A 25,164-nucleotide genomic window follows, 5' to 3' on the forward strand; every position below is an offset into this window, starting at 1 on the left:
TTTATCCCTTAGAAGCTCCTTGACCTATTGATCTTGAGCAGCATATATCTAGTGTTTGAGGGATATAAGGACTGAAACAAATCTTGCCACTGACAATGTAGCCTTGGGATCCCTATCGCTTAGTAGAAAAGGCATTATGTCAGACACAGAGGCATTAGATTTGTATGTTAAAAGGGGGGAAATATAATGTGATCGAAGTTCCTCGTAAAAGTGGCATTCCAAAAAGGCATAAGCTAGTGAATCGATAGAGCCAGAAGAGCAAGGACAGGTCATGTCTGAATATGGTATATTCAAAATTCTGCCCTGCATAACCATAGAGGGGTTAGCAGATTCCCAGGTTTTGGTATTCATCTGAAAATAAACCTGAATATTGCCAAAACGGCTAATTCCGAGTTTATTTTTGGTTCGGGTTTACCAATATGCACAGCCCTAGTTATGATCACAACCAGCCTTGCCCTACATTTATATAGACACTACAACACTTTTGTTGTAGCTTTAAAAATGACAAGCAACTGTGAACGGTTTAAGATTAGAGTTTGTGGTAGCAATAATTAGAAAGTATGGTCATTAAAAGTTAAAACCCTGAAGGCTGAAAAATAAGTTTGGCTCCTAAATTTTTGGGGTGGCCAAAGAAAATTTGTCAGGGCCTGGGATATAAAACATACAACCTAACTGGGAACATGCCATATCTCATGCAAGAAGAGAACCAGATCAGAGTGGATCAAACATGGCCCATTTTTACAACCAGCTCTGGCAGACCGCACTACACTGAATGTCCGCTGCCAAGAATGTTCAGCTCTTATGATGGCTGACAACACCGACAATTCTATGCACATTTAATTTTGGAGAGTGTGCCAAACACGAACTGGTATGCCTAGGAATAGCCAAAGCCTCGGAGAAGAGTTAAGATCTAGGCCCCATTGAGGCATCACTTGGAGCAGCAAGAGTGCTCCCATGCTGTCCTCAGTTATATTTGTGACTTCCACTCAAATGGCGAGGTTGGACTAGTAGATTACTCCCTCATTCGGGGCACTGTCACAGCATGGTTCGGGACCATGCAATCCACAGATGTTGCCAGAAGAAACAAGGGGGTGTTCATGCCTCTCCAGGTCACATCCAAACAGGACCTGAGTAGTATCATTGTTTGGACGGGAGCTACGTGCTCTCACATTGCTTTTCAAGAGTTATGAGTGCATTTAAGTTCCAAACCCCAGCTTTTCCTGCTTTTTTTCCTCTTCAGTCCACTTCCCAATGAATTTCTCACAGTTGTGTTGAAATTTTTACTTTTCTTTAGGTGGAGGAAAGACTAATCTAATGAACAGTGAGAGTCACCAAGCTGAGACTTCTAGTCATCTGCTCCTAGAACATACACAGAAAGAGAGCAGCTTGGTGGTGTAAAAACAATGTTAAAAGGAGAGTTGAAATTGAAGTCTTCCAAAGGTACCATTCTGGGTCAGGCGTTTATATTTAAGCAACTATAGGGTCAGTAGTCCATGCAAATTACCTAGGGGAAAATGCCTTTAACCTTCTGTGGGATAGAATGTTCTGAAGGGTAGGAAGACTGTTCATGGAAGAGAGAGGTATTCATGGCTACTAGTAAAAATGGCCATCACAGGAAATTCAATAATCTTTTTTTGAAGGGGAAATAGTCCTTTTCAGTGGGTTTTTTACTCCATACAGCTGACAGAGATTCAGTGCAAGTAAAATGGGGGAAAAACTGAAATTGTAATCAGGGATGGCATTGCTTTTCATCACAGAAAAATCTCCTTCTTTGAAGAATAAGAAAGTTAAGTGACTGGGGCCTGCCTACTTTATGAAGTAGGTCTACTTGAATAAGATGAAATCTGCCATTTTTGATTAAAACACTTTGTACAGCTGATTGAGACAGCAACCATAAGAGAGATTGATACAGCTGATTGAGACAGCAGCCATCCTTCTCACAAGAGTACGCCTTGGATGGGAGCACACCAACAGAAAAATGAGAGACACTTTTAAAAATCATCACGACTGATTTACAATGAGTTGTAATTTCTGTGACAGGCGATTGAATTACCCAGTCATGCCTCTTGGAATCTGTCAGGTCATGACATTAAAGGTCAACAGTTAATTCTGTTTTCCCATTCTAGAGAATGTATTCCTTTAAATTATTATATAATTCAACCTTGTTCTCCTGAAAGATGGCATGAAAGGAAGTAGGAGGAGCCTGCACCCAAAGGCTGCTGCAATCTGAGACACAAAAATCTTACCCCTGGACCAGATATTGAAGGCAATGGAGGTGGTGGAGTGGCTTACCCCATCCACACACAGAGGCATACTCAAACAGTGTCCCTGAGTACCCCCTTTTATTCTTCTAAGGATGTGAATGGCTGCCATTCATTCCTGTGGGAAAGGGGGCTGTGCTTAAGCACATCATTAAACTGGGGGGACTTCCAGATCAGAATTCCAGATCGCATAGTTAAATTGTGGAACTCCCTGCCCCAGGATGTGGTGATGGCTGCCAACTTGGAAGGCTTTAAGAGGGGAGTGGACATGTTCATTGAAGAGAGGTATTCATGGCTACTAGTAAAAATGGATGCTAGTCATGATGCATACCTATTCTCTCCAGGATCAGAGGAGCATGCCAAATATATTAGGTGCTGTGAAACACTGGCAGGATGGTGCTGCTGCAGTTGTCTTGTTTGGGGGCTTCCTAGAGGCACCTGGTTGGCCACTGTGTGAACAGACTGCTGGACTTTGATGAGCCTTGGTCTGATCCAGCAGGGCTTTTCTTATGTTCTTATATGTTCTTAAGTAGCAGCCTGGTCTTTACCAACAGGGGTGCTGCAGGTTGGGGAAGATGCCTTTTCCAAGGGATCTCTGCAAAGTATGGGTGTTTCCTTAACACCCTGCCTCCATTCCATTGATGGCCATTTTGACAATGTTTTGGCACCAAGGCCATTTGACTGCATTCCTAAAATGTGGGGCTTTAAGTCTATGGACAGTTGATAGTAACTGAAGAATCATTTGTCCCCAGTTCTGAATTACTGCGTTCACTCTTCCCAGGCAGGCTGATGTGAGAAATTAGTGCTTGGGTTTGTTAGATACAATGCTGGATGCATCATTCCTTTGTGTACTAATGGCCATAGAAACTTATGTGAACACCAACCACAGCCTCAGGAGAACCCAGCATCTAAGGCAGGAGACATAATTTTTCTTCCCCAGTTATGCTCCAGGTTGCAGCCATTCATTTTGGCCTGTTGACCTCGGAGGCAAAACACATGATTGCCAAGGTCTCATGATGTATCTGCTGCTCAGCTGTACTGTATGAGATAGCAGATGAGGAAAGGAGGGAGCATGATTGAATGTTTATCCCATCTTACAAAAAACACACACAACCTCCCTGCACATACAGAACTGGCACATTGAGGATGAGTGAGCACCCTCCTCTCTCACATCATACCCTGTGAACCATAACAAACATGAGGTGCATTTAAGCATGTGGCTCGGGCCTCACGTGCCCTGGAATGGATGCTAGTCAAACCACTACCTCATTTACCATAGACACATGTAGTTTCATCAATTCTCCTTAGAATGACCATAGAAATGTATACCAGCATACCAACCCATTAGGCCCATTGGGTGAGGACCGTCTTTTGCATTTTAAAGGATGCATGTTCTAAAACATCATCATGATTTAGAATATTTCTATGCCACTTTTGCAGAGTCCTGTTTGAGGGGATTTACAATTAACAACCACAGTATTAAAACTTAAGCCTTCCTGTCCCAAACCCTGCCATCCCCAGGCTCTGCCCCGAAAACCTCCAGGACTTTCCCAACCCTGCTCTGTACATTTCTATCTGTGCCCCTTTTCTCACTCAAAAACGTACTGTTTCCTCTCTTGCTCTCTCTCTCTCTCTCTCTCACACACACACACACACACACACCTGTCCCCTCTTGTCACTTTCACCAAGGTCTCTTCAATATGTAATAGAGCTATCAGGGCACTAGTGCCCACTGGGAAATATCTGCTGGCCATAAAAGAGAGAGAGCTAGCTAGCTGCTGCAGCAATATTTCATTTATAGGTTGATTATTCATTAAATATGTAACAAAACCAGTCCCACTCATAAGCTAGTTTAACAAGAGAAGATTGGGAGCATTCGCATTATATTTATTTTTCCAAAATCTGGTGGGGGGGGGCTGGGCACACACTTCTGTTCCCTGCCTACCTTCCCTGATTTGCATATCATCAAACTAATGACATATTTTTATGTGTGCAAAACGGCTCAGCTGTCACAGTGACCGCATAGATTATGCTTTCTAATGATGTCAAAACACACTGCAAACAGCTGTTTCTTTGGCAAAAGCAGAATTTGGAGACAAATGCAGCTAATATTCACAGAAGAAGTAAAGCTATAAAGTAAAGCCTAGGTGTATTACAAATGAATTCAATCAAGCTTTATTTCGATTCAATATCAGCTCTGAATAAAAATCAAAGTTAGGTTTAAAATAATAAAATAAAATAATAAAAGTTGATGATTCTGGGAAGGATATACAAATGAATTAGGAATCTGTTTGACATCTTTTAAAAAACCCACCTTCCATCCCCGATATGTAAATGTCAGTGAGCTCAGGTACATATTCATTCCTCAGAGTCAAACACAGCTGCTTGTGAATAACAGACGTTTTAACCAGGCCAATTGACATTTCTGCTCTGCCGTTTTCATCTCTCTTTTCCTACCATTTTGGGCTTTGTCATTTAGCATTGTTAAAATTGTAAAATTACTTGTGCAGTCTCATTGCAGTGAAACTTTACAGATCTCCTCTTGGCTGAACTGCAACAGCCATGGCCATTTCTGGCTTGCCTGGGTTGTGAATAAATGCTTCATCAAATTCACGCAGTGCAACTGTGTAAGACCAACAGGATTGTCTGTTTTGTCCATCACATATTTATCCCACCCATCCACCAAAGAGCTCAGGAGAGGATACATGGTTTGTTCCTCCTTCATTTTAGCCTCACAACGCCCCTGTGATGTAGGTTAGGCTGATTGGCCCAAGGTCACTCAGGGAGTTTCAAGGGAGAACAGGGACTGGCACATCTAATTGCAAGAAAACTAATGAATTTACAGCTTGCCCTCAAAAGCCCACGTACCAACTAAATCGATTTTTGGTGCACACTAATAATATAATAAAATAAATAAGAGCCCCGCGAGGCCAGTTTCAACAAATGGAATCTGAAGGCTTCTTGAGGATTCGCACTAACCAGCACAATCCTATTCATCCTGTTTTACCAAAGTTATACAAACTGTGCTTTCAGCTGGGTATGTTTGGAGAGTAGAGCTAAGGTGTACAGTTATGCTCCATGCCTCTTTTTATAACAAATCCTAGGTCGCTTCCGCACACTAACTTTTCAACTTTTCAACGTTTAATGAAACATCTTATCTTTGTGTGTTCGCACCAAAAACCTTCCGTATGGTCTTCAAATTGATTTCAAAGTGTTCAATGTCCGTGCTTTCAACAAACGCTTCTCTACATCATTTTAAAGACGGCTTCCCCTGAGGTGCAGACAGGTTTTCCCTGCCCCTCCATTGCCCACACCCACCTTCTCTCCCATTCACCCCTCCCTCCCCTTTCCTTTCCTCCCACCATCCATTTTCTGCTTTTTTTTTTTCCTGAATTGCAATGGGACTAACAAAAGAACGTTGGTTTGGATCATTGAACTTGCAAACGGATGTTAGCGTGTTGGACTACCCCCCCCCATTGGGCACGATTTATCTTTTACCTGGCCTCTGCATTTTGTAGGCCGAGTGCCCACAAGGGAGGGTGGCAAGGGAGGGAGAGGTCCTCATTTTTGTGCCGTGTGTGCTTCTTGTACTGTGTGTACTGTGTGATGAGAGCTAAAACAAAAACAAAAATCTGGCATGAGTAGGTACATGCCCACGCAGCTCAACGCAGATACAAGCAGAGTGGCTCTCCGCTTTCTCGGCTTGCTTTCACGTTTTAAGTGGCTGCAATAACAAAAAAGGAGGGAAGAGGGGGGGAACGGCCCACGAGTCTGCAACATCACGAATGACACGATGCTCCCCCTGGTGTTTACTTTTTGGGAAGAACGTTCTCAGCATGAAGGCAAGAGGCAGCATGCAGACAAAGAAATGGAATACGCTGCCAAACCTAATGGATCGACAACGACAATACTCTGAAGTAAGTGACTGGTGCGGTAACAGTGCTAGTTTCACTCAAAAAGTACTCAGTTGCCAGCTGGATGTGGCTTCCAGGGCTCTAAAAAAGTCTACAAGACGCAGCACCAGGAGCTATCAGTGGGATCAGAACTATGTCTACTGTTCACAAATCAGGAGCGTGCATCTCACAAGCAGCAATTTCTATAAGAAGCAGAACAAAGACCAGAACTAAACCAATAATCAAGATTTACGCCAAACCTGCCCTTTTCATACACTCACAAACACAGCACCCTTCACTGGAAACGAGGAAGAACACTTCCAGAGCCATAAAAACATCAGAGTGAGCACCAAGCAAGCCTCCAAGAGGGACAACTGGGATGCCACCACTGAAAAGGCCCCACTCCTTGCTGTCATCTGCTTCACCACAGAAAAAGGAGGGGAATGGGACAGGGACCACAGCTGACAACTTTAAAGGATAGGTAGGAACACATTGAAAAAGGCAGTTCTCTAAATATCCTGGTCCCAAGCCATCTAAGGTTCTGAAGGCCCAGAAATAGGGTTGCCAGCACTGGATGGGAAATTCCTGGAGATTTCAAGGGCAAGGTTTGGGGAAGGGAGGAGCCTCAGCCAGATATAATGCCATAGAGTCCACCTCCAAAGCAGCCATTTTTTCAAGGGAGACAGATCTCTGTTGTCTGGGGATCAGTTATAATTCTGGGAGGTCTTCAGTCTCCACCTGGAGGTTGGCAACCCTACCCAGAAACTGGTAGGGAGCCAGTGAAGTTGTTACAGCACCAGTGAGAGATGGTCTCTGTAGCTGGAACCAGCCAAATAGATGACTTTAGCATTTGAAGCTCCCAAACCATCTCCAAAGGCAGCACCCTGTAGAGGGCATTGCAGTAATTTAACCTAAATGTGATCAGCCCACAGGAGAACTGTACCCAAATCCCACATCTGCAAGAAGGTGGTGCAGGGCAACATAACAAGAAAGTGCCATTGTCCTGTGGGGTCAGAGCGAGGGAAAGGAGACTGCAGGTCTTCACTAGTGAGGGGAAAGCACTCTACACGTGTTCAGAGGTACTTTGTTATTCCTGCTTAAGAATTCTGAATCAGAACCCCAGATGCACTGACTGATGTTGGGCTGGTTACTTACTGTAGAACCTCACTGTCCTTCAGCAGTGGCAAATGTGTCTGTGGCACAGGTTAGACATAGGAAGTCCCTTCCTCATCACTGTAGGTCTATAAAATTATGCATGGTTTGGAGAGAGTGGACAGGGAGAACCTTTTCTCCCTCTCTCATCATACTAGAACGTGTGGTCATCTGCTGAAGCTGGAGGGTGAGAGATTCAAAACTGATAAAAGGAAGTATTTCTTCACACAACGCATAGTTAAATTGTGGAACTCCCTGCCCCAGGATGTGGTGATGGCTGCCAACTTGGAAGGCAACTTGGAGTGGACATGTTCATGGAGGAGAGGACTATTCATGGCTACTAGTAAAAATGGATACTAGTTACGATGCATACCTATTCTCTCCAGGATCAGAGGAGCATGCATATTATATTCGGTGCTGTGGAACACAGGCAGGATGGTGCTGCTGCAGTTGTCTTGTTTGTGGGCTTCCTAGAGGCACCTGGTTGGCCACTGTGTGAACAGACTGCTGGACTTGATGGACCTTGGTCTGATCCTGCATGGCCTTTCTTATGTTCTTAACACAATGGATGCACACAGACCACTTAAAGCTCTTTCTAATATCATAAGAACACAAGAAAAATAGGAGACAGCACAGAGCCATGCATCTGAGCAAAGGCGAATACCCGCACTCGGCTTTTTCGGGAATCACCTAATTGGCTTTGGTCAGATTCACAGGTTTGGGTACTTGGTAAAACCAAAACCTGAATATTGCCGAAACGGTTAATTTCGGGTTTATTTTCGGTTTGGATATATCGATATGCACAATCCTACTTTCTTGCATTCACCTAGATCACACGGATTTTCTGCGGGTTGGAAGCTGCCCTGACCAGTTTCTTCTTATAGACACATGAAGTAGAGAACTGTCCTTCCTGTGCTGTTTGTGTGTCTACCAATGAATCCTCCAATTTTCTAACAATTTCCAAAAAGTAGGACCAAATTAAAATACGGGGAACTGAAACTTAAAGTCTGCTAGGCCACATTAATGGACTTTGGCTAGCATTTCAGGCATACATCTCTAAATCAATCAGGCACTGGCTCTGTTTGTAATACATACATCATTCCACATCTATCTTTTGCCAAGCAGGCAATAAACAAAGCTTATGAATATTCACAGCCAGATGGAGCAGGACCACAGTGGAACTTGTGATTAAAATATCATCACCCGGAGCAGGGCTTATGCCTTCAGGAGTAGTTTTGCCTACAGCAATTGCTTGAGGGGCTGCTCCACTGGGATGGAGACTCAGGGCACAACTAGACAATATGCTGTCCCCACTAGGGTTGCCAACTCCAGGTTGGAAAATTCTGGAACTTGGGGGTGGAGTCTGAGGAGGGAAGGGAGCTCAGTGAAGTCCACCCTCCAAAGCAGGCATTTACTTCAGAGAATGATCTCTATAGCCTGAAGATCAGTTGTAAATCCAGGAAATATACAGGCCCCACCTGGAGGTTGGCAACCCTATTGGGAACTGCCTGGGGATGCAGCAGCCATTTTACCTCAGGAATATTCTTGGTTTTAAAATGCCACAAAGGCCTGATCCTGCTCATGTCCTGTTGTGGTCCCGAGCAGGATCAGGCCTCTGCAGTGTTTTTAAACCAAGAGAATTACTGAGGTAAAATGGTTGTGGTGTCCCCAGATTGGCCCTGAGGTTGGAGTTTGTGGAAAGGAGCAAGCTCAGCCTAGAAGAGAAAGCATGGGTAGGATTTAGGGTTGCCAACCTCCAGGTAGTACAGGAATGGCTGATAACAACAAAATTTAGCAATTAAGCCACATAAGCAGCATTCATGATATAACAAGGTGTATTCAGTGCAAGAAGAAACAAGGTGGAACATGCAAGCTATATACAATAATGTACAAATACAATTTCAATAGTCCTCTTGGGTACAAAGATCCACAGTCGCTACATAGACAAGGTGTTCAAAGCTTCATAATATCAAAGTGAAAAGGAAGACGATCGTTTCTATTTTCTTCTTCAGTTCTGTTCCTATATATATATCCTATATACAAAAATACTTCATCATATTTCATCATGATTGTTCATCATCATATTTCATCATAAAAATATTTCATCATGATTGTGGCTCTATATGGACTCTATACACAAAGATTACAATGCTATTACTTACCTGGTACTCAGTTGAGACCTTTGGAATCATTTCTGCTTTGTGCAGATTGTATATATTGTATATATTTGTGCTTTGTATATGTCATGTATATGGTCCTTGTTTCACTACAGTAGCTCATAAAACCTGCACTTTGTTTATATATAGTATCCTGTACTACTTTCCTAACCTCTTGGTATTAGTACAGAGGTGCCGTTTTTCTCCCCAATACCTGGAGGTTGGCAACCCTAAATCCTCATGCTTTCTCTTTGGGCAGGTCATTTGCTAAACAAGCCCTTTCAGTCAGCACCCAGTATGAAGCAGGGTCCTTCTATTCTTTGCCACCAGCTGCCCATTTTGCTTCATATCCTGACATAGCTGTTACCCCTTGAAGAATCTCTTTGGACTAGAATGAGGCTTGTCCTTTCCCCCATGTTATCCATCATATGCACAATAATCCCTTTCTTCCCCCATGGATTGTGCGAGGGAGGGGGTAAGGGGCCTCTCTCATGGGTGTTCTTCTCCACTTGGCAGGGCTTCCTTCACACACGTCTAAGCCATCAGTGCCAGCTTGAGAGACACATCTGTTTTACAGCATGCTTTCTAAATAGGTGGAGATGTTATGTTTTCTGAAGCAGATCAAAACCAGATCTCCACATCAACCCAGATCAGATCTACCAGAACTGTTGAGAATTGATATGACTCTTTTGATTTACATTAGCCAGGGTTCTGGACCACATTTCTAAGGGATATTGCTTTTGGCAACTGCTTCAGACATTATTTTTGGACTGCATTTTATCCCAAAAAGATTTCTTCCAAGTTCTGTGATCCTTTGAAAAGCATTTGTAAATGCAATATATTAATTAACTGGATGAACTGGCAAAGTCAGGGAAGCTGGCTGAAATCACAGCTGAAAGCACTTGGGGGGGGGAGTTAATATTGTGTTGAGGGTATTTTCTTAAGCCTGCACACATTTACAGAAATACATTAATGAATACAAATACAAACAGTTCAAACCCAACCAGACATGTGTATATATTGTAAATTCTATTCCCAATTACTCAAACATCTGGTATAATAGGTTCTTGTTGTAATACTGGTTAGTCTAAGTCTCTCATATACTATATGTGCAGGTATCAACCTAGTAAAGCAGGATATTGACTGGAACGGGTCATAGGAACCATATCGCTCCAGTCTTGGCCCATCTACACTGGCTCTTAATTTGTTTCCAGGCACCATTCAAAATATGATCTTGACCTTCAAAGCCCTATATGGTTTGAGATCCACATACATGAAGTACCACCTGCTCCCTTATGAACCTGCCTGACCACTACAGTCATCTTTGGAGGCCCTGCTTCAGATTGCCCTCATCTTCTGAGATTACGGGGGCAGCAACCCAGGAGAGGGCCTTCTTGGTCATGGTAATGAAGTTCTGGAACTCTCTCTTCTTCTGTTGCCATTTTCTGCTAGCAGATGAAGACATTTTTGTTTTGTTTGGCACCTCCTCAGGGATCCCTCCTTCCTAACCAATGTTTTAACTGCTGTTTTTATGTTGTGTATTTAAACTCTGTTTGTAATTGTTTTAATGATGTCCGGTGTGTGTGTGTAGGGGATTTTAATGGTTTTAAATTGTTACACACCTTGGGGGCCATTGTAAAGGCAGAAAGTCACCATACAGATGTTGTAAATAAATAAATACACAAACATGGACTAGACCCAAAAGTCCCATTGAAAGACTGCATTGACTTCAGCAAACATTGGCTCACTTCCCATCTCATTCTATACATAGCTAGTTCATTTCTTTCTAAAAATGTTCCAGATCAATAGAAGGTCATAAAGGCCTGGTTGGAAGCCAAATGGCCACACATTTGGCAGTGGATTCTTTTGTGTGTGTCTATGGAGGTGCTGGAATACAGATTATTAATAATCACCTTTGTTGGAGCATCTCCAACGATTGCAGTGTTTAATTAAGACCTAGAAACTCATCCCTGAGTATTTTAAAACAGAGAAAATGACTTGTGCAAGGTCAAAGTAATCTGGGGTTGCCAACCTCCAGGTGGTGGCTGGAGATATCCCGCTATTACAACTGATCTCCAGCTGATAGAGATCAGTTCACCTGGAGAAAATGGCTGCTTTGGCAATTGGACTCTATGGCATTGAAGTCCCTCCCGTCCCCAAACCCCGCCCTCCTCAGGCTCAGCCCCAAAAATCTCCAGGTATTTCCCAACCCGGAGCTGGCAACCCTATAGTAATTGGTGTTAATTAAACAACACTATGGCTTCCTGTTCATTGGTAACAACTTAGATGAAACAAAGATGAAACTCAGATGAAAACGTTGGGTGTCCCCCCTGCATAATTATGTTCTGATGGTTTTCCTTTCTGAGTCATATTGACCTCCCATCTCAGGACAGATATTAATTATCTGTAGATATTTTTGTTGTAAAAATAAACTTTACTTTTCACATCCTTTTACATATTTGGAAATATACAAGTAACCGTTTTGTGGAAATTTAGAAGACCACAAAGGATAGGACGTCTTTCAAGGGGTTTGTTAAGGAGTGGCCAACAGTTCAATCTGTCAAATCAAAGCCTTAGGACAAAAACTGATTGGTCCTATTATGGATTTTGAAGGCCCTATCACAGTGGTATCTAAAAAAGCAAGGTTGTGATGTTATTCATATACTGATCAGGAAATAAATCCCACTGAATTCAAGAGGACTGAGCAAGCATGCATAGGATCAGGATTCCAGTCAGCTTAGCCAAACACTCAGGTGTAGTTGGCTTGTCACTGGTGTGTGTGTGTGTAGCCAGGGGCTCTGTCACTTTGTCTCTAGAATGATATTTTATTTTGCCCAAAAGATGGAGGGCAGCCTGAAACCATGTAGATGAATGTGTGTTGGAGGAATGTTCTGGGTGTAAGCTTGCTTGCCTGTGGCTCTTGGGGGCGACATACCTGGGTTGCAAATCAGCTCTGTTAAAGGAAGGAGAAACTCTGCTACCCTTAAGAAACTGAGGTCCCCCAAGGAAGGCCAGCCACATAGCCCCAACAGTGTCACTTTCTGAATAGCTGCCAATCGTTCAAGCAGAGAAGTGTTCAGTTGTGGCATTTGGGAACACGGTTGCGGCAGTAGGGGGCAAAATTTGTCCCCCCAAATCCAAGGCACTGGGTTGCTTGACCTCCATTGAGATGGATTCCACAGGAGGAGTGCACAGTGCATGCACACACCCTCCATCGCTCCTTGCAATGTTCAGGTGGCATTTGATTTCTCTCTTCCCCATCATTCTGCTGGACCAGGGGTGAAGAACCTTTTTTCCACCAAGGGCCATTTGGATATTTATAACATCATTCGCGGGCCATACAAAATTATCAATTTAAAACTTAGCCAACCAAGCCCCAAGCAGGCAGCTGCCCCAGATGACGCCCCCTCCCCGCTCAAGCAAGCAGGCAGACATCCAACTGGTGGCGCACTTGCCCACCTGGTGGCACAGGATGGTCTGTTGCACCAGCCGGGCATAGCTGTCCAGCCGCACGCCAGAGTTGCTCCTGCTCCGCATGGTCGGGGCCGGATTCTACAGCCAGCTCCTGCTACCTCCGCCTGCAGGGATGAAATGGGGACACACTGGCTAAGAACTCCCCCCCCCCCGCGCTCATTCTGGCCCTGACCCCTTTAACCCCTCTATTGTCGCCACTTCCACCCCCACCCCCAGCCCTCTTGTAGTACAGAGGAAATGTGTTTCTTCATAGCCCGGGTGGGAAAGGGTTAATACAGTTTCTTGGGCGGTCCTAGCAGCTCCATAGCTAGCAACTCTTCTGCAAGGGGGCAAAAAAGGTTCCTTTTCTCAGCAAAACAAACTCATATCCACCTTGAATAGAGGCTATTCCTGTCCACGGGAGGGGGCTGATCGCCAGTCTTAGATCCTTCTGAGCTAGAGATCTGCCAGAACCCATGAAGGGCCAGACCAAATGATTTCGCTGGCCTTAAACAGCTCCCAGCCCTGATGTTCCCGACCCCTGTGCTAGACCGTAACAAGAAATCTAATTTAGACCATGCATCACATGTCATTTTGAAGCATGCAGTCCATCTGCTTCTCAAGGTGCATTCTCACAGGCCTCTGCAAGAGGATAACCATTACATTCTGCCCTACAGTGTTGCACTATGGCTAGGGTGGTGCTACCTCCTGCCTTCCCTGAGGCATAGACTACAAAAAACCGAAAAAAATTAATTTAGGAGGCAGGTAGTGATATTCAGTGCAACCTTAAGCATAGGAGTAAGTTGCCCTGAGTTCAGTGGGATGGACTCTGAAATTAGTGTGTACTGGATCCTAAGGAAATGGTAAGAAATGGTATGTATGGTCCTGTGTCTAACGAGCACATAAACTCAGGTCCTAGTGATCAAATGTGCACAGGTTTTAAAGGCATAATTCACTTTAGCTCTAAGAGACATGGGAAAAGAGAGCATGGCCGTATGGCCATGGGAGGTGGTGAATCTTACAGCGTTCCTAAATGCTCAGTTCCCTGTGGCAGAATGAAGTTGAGATGTCCTGTACCTAAGCTGTAACAACCGATTCAAAGTTGCATGTATACACTCTGCCTGCGATGCTTAACCAAGTCTCCTGTGTTTTTTCCCCCCGCCTTTTGTCTTTCACAGCCTAATTTGGGTGGCGTGATTTATATCGGATCCGCTATGCCTATCGGCTCTGCCTTACAGAAGTATTTTGCCCATTCATCTTACCACTTCAGGCTCCTGGCCCAAGCTTCTCACACTCCCATTAACTTTATCTCGTGCCTCACAGAGGATCAATGAATAGAACTGGGTTATTTTCAAAGCGTTCTGCAGCAGAAATCGTTGTGTGATACATTGCTTCGGGAATAAGAAGGCCTGAATCTTCAGAGCGATTCTGGACTTTGCATCTGATTTCTCTTTGGATTTGTGTGAATCTGAAGGGTAGATTTGCCAGCTCGTCTCATTAGTAGATTTATCAATCACCCTGATTGGCAAAAGCCTTGACCCTGCCATCATAGAAGGCTGCAGTTCTGAACATCTTGGCATCCCAAATGATTTGCCTGAGATCCTGCTGGTACATGTCACAGACACAGCACACTATTTGTGCATACAACACACATTAAACTATGTGGGTCACCTGAGCTGCTATCCTGCTCACAGTTGTGCCCTTTGAAACCAATGCTTTTGGTAACTGCAACCCTGGCCAGCCTTTAATAAGCAGTGCTAGCACTAGCTCCATTGAAAGGAATGGGGTGCTATCCAGCTTTGTAAACATTAGAGTTTCAAAGCTAGCCCAACTCCCTGAATTAAAACTAGCTCTGTATACCCAATGCTAATTCACAGCACATCTGCCTCACTAACAGTGGTGCCTTCCACCTTGCGTTGAAGCAAGGTGCCGCTGTTAGCAGAATGGATCCATGGGATATGCCCTCATCCCCACATGTCCCCAGAGTTGCCCAAACCAAGGCTGCCATCTTGGCTTACACGATGTTCAGCTTACCAAACCATACATAGCCCACAAGCCACATATTACATCTTGTTCTCTACTATTTGTCTGGTTCTGGAGTCTCCAATGAGCATTAAAACCAGGAGGTTTATTGAACCTCCTGAGGGCATCACACATAGCTGGTGGGCTGCATTGGTAATTCAGAAAGATGGAGCAGATATGCGTTATTCCTTTTCATGGGTTGGAGCCAGGAGGAAGTTTTTCCTCAAACCATTTAAAGTGGCATAATAAAGTTATCTGTTGCTCATTTCTCTCTTCCAACATCTCTGGTTGCAAGTGCTGGTAGTGCTTCAAAAAACCTGCAAAATCCAATGGACCAGACAATAATGGGATGAAATAAATTAGTATTAACTCCACCTGTTGTATCATACCTCCTTCTCTTTCCCTTAAAAAATAAATTAGTATTAACTCCACCTGTTGTATCATACCTCCTTCTCTTTCCCTTAAAAAAACTTATAATGTCTCCAGCTATAGTTGGGAAGGCTGGTCAAGCACCTATATCCAACAAGGGACCAGGATTGCCTCACCCTGACAAAGAACTGATGCTGGAAAGGTAGTGATGCAGGCAAAGACATGGACGAGCTGTCTATTTCACTTGTCCAATATAGACTTTAGTTATGTAATCTCACACTGGGAGTGTTTCCACCCATTGGATCTATATATCTACCACTGACACTGGTCAAAGTCAAATATAATGTCTTCTTTCATCATTTATACAGAGATAGGCAGATTCTTGTCAGTAGAAGAAGATACAATTAATTCAGGATAGTTTTGTTCGCAATGATCGGTTATGTCCTGTCCTTGGTCTCATGAGGACTTCTTGATCTCACGGTTAACAGAAAGAATACACGTGTCTCTTGGTATTATAAGCCATAACTCTTTGCACTTTCGCTCAGCAATCTGTGTGGCTTGCCATCTTTCAAATGGCTGTGCTCCTGCTGTTTCATGAAAATCAATTAAAATTACTTTGCAGTGTTTACTAGTTACTCTTTTTGTGATGTCTGTGGAGAATACATTGTAAATTTGTAATTAAAGATCCGTTTTTAGTCTACACACACATCCGTTGCTTTCAGCACTGGCAAGTCACAGGAAGAAAACTCGCAAGACTTGAGACAACTGAGAAAAAGAAACCGCAACACTAAAATATAGTATGGATCTTTGGTTGCAAATGCAATCTTGGGGCACACACGGGTCCTGTAGCCAGATGAACACTGGAGCGAGTGAAATTATAGAATAGATTATTTGGGGGGGGGGGTGAGAAATGCATGTTATCTCCAAAGTGTGGTGCAATACCCAAAAAGCTGGAATTCCTAAAACCAAATCCTGCCTCCTCCTGCACTTTACTGTGGTGCTCAAGTGGCAGGCTGGTGGTACCCATTGAGGCAAGATATTGGAGGGGAGAGCCAGAGGCAATAATAGCCAAGCCAACTAGTTCTGTTCGGTTATGTGCAATGATACATACAATAAAAAACATTTAAATGCTGAAGTACAGTTCCTTAACAGCTAACCAATTCCTATGCAGATGACAGCCTAATACATTACAAACTCTTCTTTTTTGTTACTGTGTTTACAACGTTAGGAATATTCAAATGCAGGACAGAAATCCTGCCACGTGACCCTCTTTCCTTTCCTAAAACCCGCTACTCAACACACACTAATCAGAAGAATAAAGTTTATGAGATAAAGGATGTGAGCTTGGCAGGCCTCCATTTGAGCAGGAACTCACCCAATCTCTTGCTCGAGAACTCATTTGTCATGTTGTAAAATACACAAAGCAAGGAGACCTTTGGCCACATGCAGAAGTCCGAGGCATCTGGATCCAGAAAAGACCCTATCAAGAGCCCCAGCACCTTTGTCTGCAGAAGAAGATATTTTTTCAGAAGCTCTGGTAACCGAATGATTGACAGCATGTACAGAGGGGCCTTCATTTTACCTCTAATGGTGGGATCCTATGCATGTTTAATCAGCACCAGCTCCTTCTCTGTGCACTAGGATTCACTCAAGCATTCATAGGATTGCAGACTAGGCTAGAGGAGATTTTGTTTTCTTTTAGGCAGGGCATGGGGGTGGGGGGAGCTCCACCTTTCTGTTCAAGTACTGATTGAATGGGCTTCCTTCCATCACTCTTCTCAGAGAACCAGGGAAAAGCCTAAAAGACAACCCTAACCCACAGACACACAGAGAGACACACGGAAAGTTGCAGCTGCAACCTACCTGTGTGAATAATCCTCTCCAGGCTTGCCCCTTTTACAAAGAGAGAATAGCGGCCACTTTCTAATTTGAAAAAAGAGGGCTATATGCCAAGAGTAAAATGGGCACACTTCAAAAAACCACCAGCCTGAATAGCACCGATTCTTAAGGGGGCAGGAGGAAATGGAGGGCTTAAATAGACAGAGCACCAGTTAATTGTGAAACCATAAAATTTCATTATTTCAGAATGTCCGCTTATTTCAGACACTTTTAAAAAAAACTTGGTGAACTTTAAACCAGATATGACATAAGGAGCTGCTTTGACTCCCAAAACTAAGCTTATAATCTGAAAATCTGGTTGGCCTCTAAGGTGCTACTGCTACTCTAGCAGTTAGATGGAATGTTCCTATATCTTCCTAACAGGAGTGCAGATGGCAGCATGTTAAATCTAGCCAGCGTAAACACGTGGTGATATCTTGGGACTGTTAATATAGAGAGGTGATGTGCATGTTGATGTGGGATCATTGCAGCTAAGTTAAATAGTAGGGGAAAACACACACTGTGAACTTTAGCCAATATTTCTTGGAAATCAATATCTAAACTAGCCTTACTTAACTCCATGGATTTTTAAAATTGGGGGGGAAAGACCAAAAGTGGTCAGTTTCTCATTTATTGGGCAGAGCCAAGTTGGACTATAAGGATTGGTCATTAGGCTGTAAAGAAAATTGTTCTGATCACTGATGAACAAAAGTCAGATTCTAAATCTAAAAGCTGCTAGCCAGGCCAAATTTATAAGTGCTGTAAGACCAGTTTCTAGTTTAAGGGCTGTAGCGGGTGTGCACCTAGGCACCTTAAGAATTATTCTCAGGAATTTAAATCTGATAGAAGTAGCCACTTGTACACAAACTGGAGCTCCATATAGAAGCTGATAAGTAATTTTAGTGGTAAATAATTGGAGTGCCACTGGAATATTCTGTACTCCCATCATAAAAGTGAATTTTATGATTTCTACATCCTCCCATTTGGCCTTAACTAGGATAGATTCAGTGTGCAATGTCCAATATAATATGCCATCAGAAATAACCCTCAGATATTTATATGACTGAACTTGTTCAATTTTATATTCTCTTATCACTAGGGTTGCCAGGTCCCTCTTCGTCACCGGCGGGATATTTTGGGGGCGGAGCCTGAAGAGGGCGGGGTTTGGGGAGGGGAGGGACTTCAATGCCATAGAGTTCAATTGCCAAAGCAGCCATTTTTCTCCCGGTGATCTGATCTCTATTGGCTGGAGATCAGTTGAATTAGCAGATCTCCTGCTATTACCTGGCAGTTGGCAGCCCTACTTATCACCGCCAAAGGAAATGAGCCAGTGTGTAATTAATGGATTTCACTGCCTCAAGGTATGATGATGCCCATCGTGTTAGACGCCCTGAACAGGAGGTATTGGACCTTCATGGCAGAGAGCAATGAACAGACCCATTAGCCACGGGAGCTCAATGGAACCTCCATGATCAGAGGCAGCGGGTGCTGTGTGCCTCGAGTCTCCTCAGTGAACAAATAAAAGGATAAGAGGGCAAAACTACAGAAACTGTACAAAACTGGAACAATGAACAAGCATGCTGGGAAAGGAAAGGGGGAATGCAAAATCCTGGGTCCCTTACATACGTGCAGGGAGGAGAAAAAAAGAGTTTTGAAGCTCTGTTCAAGGTGGTTCTTACTCAGCACCCAGAAGTCTACTAACTTGCTGGGCTGTCATTTCCCTGGCAAGACTGCCCCCTAGTGGCCATCCCCCACCCAAGTGCATTTGGTGGCTCTTCCAGCAGCTTCAGGCACATCTGTTTCATCCTGAATTACAGAAAGGTGTGAACTTCCATGGTTCCAGTTCTTATGACCTGGTTTATAATCTGGAAGAGGAAATAAATAGGTGTAATACCTTGACAGAGCATTTTAAGTAGAGATTCAAAAACAAAGCAGAAGCCGTTACTGTAGAATTTACTCTGTATGGCAAAGGTTGAATGGAAAGAACCATCTGTGCTATCTTAAGGGGGGATCTCTTAGTCACACCTTCCACCACAGGGTAAATAAAATTAAGTGCAGTAAAAACAGTCCCAAGCCATTTATATAATAGGGGCTTTAACAGGCCTCACCAAAAAAGAGGCACTCAGGGGCTTGTGACCAATGCTTTGAACGGGGCTTTTAACAGAGGAGTTGAGCTTGGGATTGGTGCAAGAGGTGAAGAGAGGTAAGTGTCTGTCTGTCTGCTTAAGGCTGTGTGGTTTCTGAGCTGTCTGGGGACTGTCTGGGTGAAAATCTCCTAACTTTTGGTGAGTGCACTAGAGGTACATGGTCCTCTCGGGAGGGGCTTCTGCTTGAGCGAGGCAAGTCAGATGCCTGCTGTTTGACTCCTGGAAGTGGAACCACAGCTGTCAGCTGTAAAGCAGAGCTCATTACAGGGCTGACTCTGTACAAGGCTTATAGGATGCCTGTGGGGCTTGCGACCAGTGCTTTGAACAGGGGAGTTGAGTTTGGGAGTTCAGGGGGGAGCAGGAGAGAGCCCCTCCAGTCTGAGTTTCTGAGAAAAGACATACAACCTCCACATCAGTGCAGAGGGTGGTTGCTGCTGTAGCCTTCCTGCTACAGAAATCTGCACAAATTCAGGTGAGCACCTAAGTCACTCTAAAAACACCTTTAAATAACTAAACCAGTTATGACAGAATGATAGAAAGCCAACAAGGGAGCAAGAGTTATCCATTGTTTTTCAGGGAGTACCACATGTATGATTTATCTGCTCACTGGGTGGAAATCATGGATGTGTACTTAATGCATGGAGATCTTGACTCCCAGGGATCAGGTTCATTCTCTTGAGACTAGGGTTGCAGACCTGAAGAAGCTGAGGCAGAGAGGTTTGGGGACAAGACGGGATTACCAGAACAGTCCTACTCCTGTGCTGACAGCTCTTCTGGTAAGAGTGTTGAGGTAGGAGGGCATGTGACTGAGGAGGGATGTGATCCCTTAGAAGGGACCCTTTCCTTGGGTAATGGACCAATATCCTCTCATATTATTATTATTATTATTATTATTTATTACATTTCTACCCCACTCTCCCCAACCCAAAGGTCGGGCTCAGAGCTGCTTACAGTCTAAAAACACAATAAAACAACCCATTAAAATAGTTTAAAATACAATTTAAAATAGCCCAATAATGCCCCTCAATGGCACCAAAACTCGAGACAGAAATTTGTAATAAAATTAATCTAACCACACCCTAAGGTGGTATAGAAGGGGTGGTGCTCAGCAGTGGGGAAAGTGGGGGAAAGGACTAGGGAGGCCAGTAATTATAATGAGAACCGTCGCTAGCCTCAACCATAAGCCCGGCAGAATAGCTCTGTTGCAGGCCCTGCGGAACTCCTGAAGGTCCCGCAGAGCCCTAATCTCATTAGGGAGGCTATTCCACCAGGCAGGGGCCAGGGCCGAAAAAGCCCTGGCCGAGGCCAGCCGGATACTCCTTGGGCCAGGGATCACCAGCAAGTTGGTATTACATGAACGTAAGCTTCTCTGGGGAACATACCAGAAGAGGCGGTCCCGTAGACATACTGATGATACCATACTGATATTTTTGCCTGCCTTTTTAATAAGCAAGACGGAAGAGTTGTGAAAGCTCGTCCACCCACAGAGCAGGCTGGGAATGGACTGGAGAGTTGAGAGCCTCCTCAGGAATAGTGGAAGCTTTTGCAAAAAAACCCTGCATGTGCCCTGCCCATGAAGCAAGGAGGAAGCACAGCCCATTCAAGGATACCTTCCTCCACTGATGGAGATCCGTCCTTCACGTTCACTGACATTTCCAATCCACAGGAGACTTAACCCCAAGTCCCAAAAGGGAAGCCCAAGCAAGCAGGTCTGACAAGATTTTTGAAAACTGTTTAAAACCTTAGACTGTGCGAAACGACGAGTAAGGCTCCTCTGGGGTGTGAACAACCACGACAGTGTTTGGAGTTCCTAACTGAACACCTCTTAAGCCTATCCTTCAGAACCTGCCAAAGTTTACAGTACTGCCCTATAAGAACTTACAAGGGCACCTTTGATTGAACTGGACCATTGCCCAACTAGCCAAGTATTGTCTACTGTAACAGCCATTGTCTGTGAGGTCTTGAGAGCCAGTGTGGTGTAGTGGTTAAGAGTGGTGGACGCTGGTGAACCGGGTTTGTTTCCCCACTCTTCCACATGAAGCCTGCTGGGTGCCCTTGGGCTAGTCACAGTCCTTTCCAAACTCAGCCCCACCTACCTCACAAGGTATCTGTTATGAGGAGAAGAAGAGTAGGTGATTGTAAACCGCTTTGAGACTCTAAAGGTAGAGAAAAAGCAGGGTATAAAACCCATCTGTTCTTCTTGATGATGCTGAAATACAGGGCGAAAAGCCAAAGTTCTAACCCTGCCCCTAGACACCACTCCTTCCATGTTAGTGTCTTTAGAAGAGCTACTGGGGGGAAGGGGCAGGAACACAGCCGGCCCAGGAACTTCCAGCTGTTGAACAGCTTGAATACAAAGCTTCAGAAGCTGCACTACAGGAACACATCTGACACTGTAAGAATTTCCGATCATTTTTGAGCTATGCTCCCAAAGCCAAGAACTCACTGAGGAAATGCAACTTGGGACACACAGAAGATGGGCCAGGACCCACAGAACCATGCTCACTTCCTGAAAAGCGGCAAATGTGCTACGCATACCCTAGGTTACTAATAGTGAAGTCAGCTTGTGCTATGATAGGATTGATGGGGGTTGTCATCTCTTGCTGAATGGGAAAAGCAAAAACTTCTGGAGGATGTATCCATGAGTCTAACTGGGTGGTGGAGTCCATACTTGGCATACAAGGAGGTTCAGCGCCCCTCCTCAGTCTCTCCAGCTGGGAGGAACTTCTATCGCCTAGAGGGCTTGTGGTGGTTAGAATGGAGGGTGATGGTTCATTTGGAGCCTAACTTTAAAAAGTCTTTCTTGATAAGCCTTCTTGTAAAGCCCCTGGGCTAAAGTGGGACACAGAGACAAGGACGACTCTAAATTACAACACTTTATTGCAGCATCGGCAAAGATCAGATTTCTGAAGCTGGTGAAGATCAGGTGGCATTTCTGACTGCATGTGAGTGAGAGAGAGAGAAATGTTACAAGTCCGTACAAGTCTCATTTACAATTCTACATGCAGAAACTCAACAGTGGTAAAAAGAAATGTTTAAAATAGCTAGAAAAAAGTTAGTAGCGTACAGATGTGCTTATTAACTGAATGTACTACAACCTACGTGGAAGCAACCAAAAAAAATAAAACAATCCCCCCACAACTATACTAACAAACAAGATTGTCAGAAACTGACCAAGAAACCTCATTTCCATTTAGAAAAATAAAAATTCTACTTGTTGCCAACTATTTTTTTTCCTTTTTTTTTTAAATATATAGACAGAGGCTTAACAACCCATGTAAGTCAACAGAACATTCAGCTCCACTTCACGGCGTCTGTTTGTCATGCTGACTGGCACATTTTGGTTTTCAACAATGCTTCCAACGAGCGCCACTAGATCCCTGTTCTTAGGCTGCTGTCAGGCTGTTCTAGGCAACTGGAGGTCAGCGTTCTCGGCCTTCACGTCATCTCCATTGACCCTCAGGAGTTCATTCCCCCCTCCTGAGATTTTACTGGTGCCCTCCCCTGCACTCCTCCAATGTTCGTTCTCCTTTCTCCCCCACCCGGCTCGGAGAGACGGGTTTCTTCCCCTCAGAAAAAAAGCCTTTTCTTGTGGAACATCTGGGGCTTTGGTTTCGCTTATCCTACTTGTCGGGGTTTACTACATGATATTTGCCTCTCGCTCCATCCCTTCCGTACTGCAGACCCGAGTCTCCCCAAAAAATATTCTCCTGACACGCCATGCTCAGCTCCGAGGAAATGCTACTCTTTTATCAGGTTTGATTTCCCCCCACACTTAAACCATCAAAACCGTCTCTGCTCTGCTGTAATCCATTGCTTTTTGTTGTAACTGAACTGCTCACTTGGTAAAGTTAACCATCTCATTTATTACTTCCATTCTCATGAGAAGATTAACCCTCACATGGTGCCATAACAAAATGCATTTTTTTGGTAGGCCATGACTGGAAGCTTCCGCTATTTCTGTTTTTAGTAGAGGCTGGTGGCATCTGCTCTATGGCCCCAGCCTGTCCCAGGTTTTCGATTCTGAACTCTCTAGACTGATGTGCTCAGATGTGTCCACTGCTCTCATTTAATTGCTGGAGGACTCCACTAATCCACAACATTGGAGATACAGGACCTAATGAAATGACGCTTGCTGCTGGATCAACGTCTCCTAAAAAGAGAAAAAAGAAGAGCACGTGAATGGTGAAGAACCAAGTTGCACCACAGTGGTGTGTTGCCATATGCAGTTTACCAAATCCTTGACCCTTTGCAGACTAGCATTTTTAGAGGATAACTCTGTTCAACCCACCTCATTCTTAACAAGAAAGAATATACCAAGAATGAATGTGAATCCTGTCAAATCAACTGTAGTAAAGCATGAGCGGCAATTCTGCAAAAGCTGATGATGTAGTATTGATGACAGAATTCAGCTTCTTAAGCCTCCCCCACTTTCTTTCTTTTTAAAAAAAATGTATTTCAAACCCTTAGGGTTGCAGTGATACACTTTAAAGTGTTCCCCAATAAGATCTCAGGAGGCGGATGCTGTGCTGAATAAGGTGGATAATGGCCAGAGCATAGGGCTGGAGGGTCCCCCATAGCTCCTTGCCCCTAATCGGCACAGCAAAACGGGACATAAAAGTTGCAGAATAAACTAGGTGAGACAGAAATAATGCAAATTCGGACATTTCATGTGGGTTACAAAATACATCTACTCTTAGTGTACTCATTCTTCATGCACAGCACTCAGGTTACAGTGCAACATTTAAAGGGCTGACATCCAAAGAGCACCTGAGGTGTTTGTTAACTGCCTAGCCCCCTCCCCATCTCTCTAGAATGCTTGGTCCCCTCATTCATCTCCTGTGATGAACATACAAGGAGCCACACTTAAGTATTGGTATGATCCTCCACTTTCCATTTGGACATTCCAGAACACACAAGATAACATTTCCTCTTTCTTAAACAAAACAAAGAAACTCAGAATACTATGCACAACTTTGCTAGCTACAGAACACACTTAATCCCCTCAGTTAGTTGGTCACTTCAGATCTTAGAGGCTGCTGTCTGAAAGCCATGATTTTCTCCATGTCCTGCAAATATTTTTTGTACTCAAGTCTGATCACAGCTGATCCAGAGACTGGGAGTCTGGATCTGTTTGAACTGGGGACGAAGTATATCTGAAAAGGTATCTGCAAGTGAACCAGTGGTTTTTTGAAAGCCAAGTTACTATGTCTTTCTCCAGTCCCCAACACAATGCCATGCAGACCTCTAAGAATAACCTCTTTTGTCTGCTATATCTGGGGTCTTCCTTCTCAAAACTCACTTTGTTTGCCATGACTAATCTCAGTTTTGCCTGTCTGAGCCCTCTCTCATGCTAGATCATGTTTAAAAAATAGGAATGACAATGAAATTGAGAGGCAAAAGCTCTACTCTTTATATTATTTTTATTTATTTAGTCCACCTTTCTCACTGGGACTCAAGGCGGATTACACAGACTGAATCAATACAATCACGAGGATGGGGCATGCAACAAACAATAAGATTTGGATTGCTGAACCAACCAGAAATCTAAAAAACAGAACTGAAGCAAAGCATAAGTATTAACATGACACGTTAGCCCACTAAGCATCAATTTTCCTTTGACGTTTAAGCTACCTCTAGTGACATATTTTTAAGCAGAGGCATGGTGCCCTTAGCTCATGCTAGAGTTTCTTCTCACTCTAGGATTTGTTTAACTTCACGTGAGAGGGGATTCCTCTACACCTCTCCTTCCCTCCACCAACTTCTAATTGTTAAGCCTATAAAACTTCAGAAAAGAAAAAACCTTGCAATCACCCTGCTCTGCCTCCAGGGC

The 25,164-nt window shown here is 43.9% G+C and overlaps 2 protein-coding genes across 3 annotated transcripts in view; one reads left to right on the top strand and one right to left on the bottom strand.

The window, feature by feature from the left end:
• Window positions 1–14,249, top strand: part of LMNTD1 (lamin tail domain containing 1) — an 87,002-nt gene extending 72,753 nt beyond the window's left edge. The window contains exon 12 of the mRNA XM_056846467.1: window positions 14,094–14,249. Within this exon, the coding sequence (XP_056702445.1) occupies window positions 14,094–14,249 (156 nt within the window). The remainder of the gene's footprint in view (window positions 1–14,093) is intronic.
• An 8,813-nt stretch (window positions 14,250–23,062) lies between these two features.
• The window catches only part of UPF2 (UPF2 regulator of nonsense mediated mRNA decay), a 50,893-nt gene continuing 48,791 nt past the window's right edge, over window positions 23,063–25,164 (bottom strand). Inside the window, exon 23 of one of the 2 annotated variants that reach the window (XM_056845904.1) lies at window positions 23,063–23,484. In XM_056845904.1, coding sequence (XP_056701882.1) covers window positions 23,475–23,484 — 10 coding nt within the window. In that variant the 3' untranslated portion in view covers window positions 23,063–23,474. The remainder of the gene's footprint in view (window positions 23,485–25,164) is intronic. The other variant, XM_056845905.1, reaches the window with a different exon arrangement.

Source organism: Euleptes europaea, chromosome 3 (genome assembly GCF_029931775.1).
Source record: "Euleptes europaea isolate rEulEur1 chromosome 3, rEulEur1.hap1, whole genome shotgun sequence".
Lineage (NCBI taxonomy): Eukaryota > Metazoa > Chordata > Lepidosauria > Squamata > Sphaerodactylidae > Euleptes > Euleptes europaea.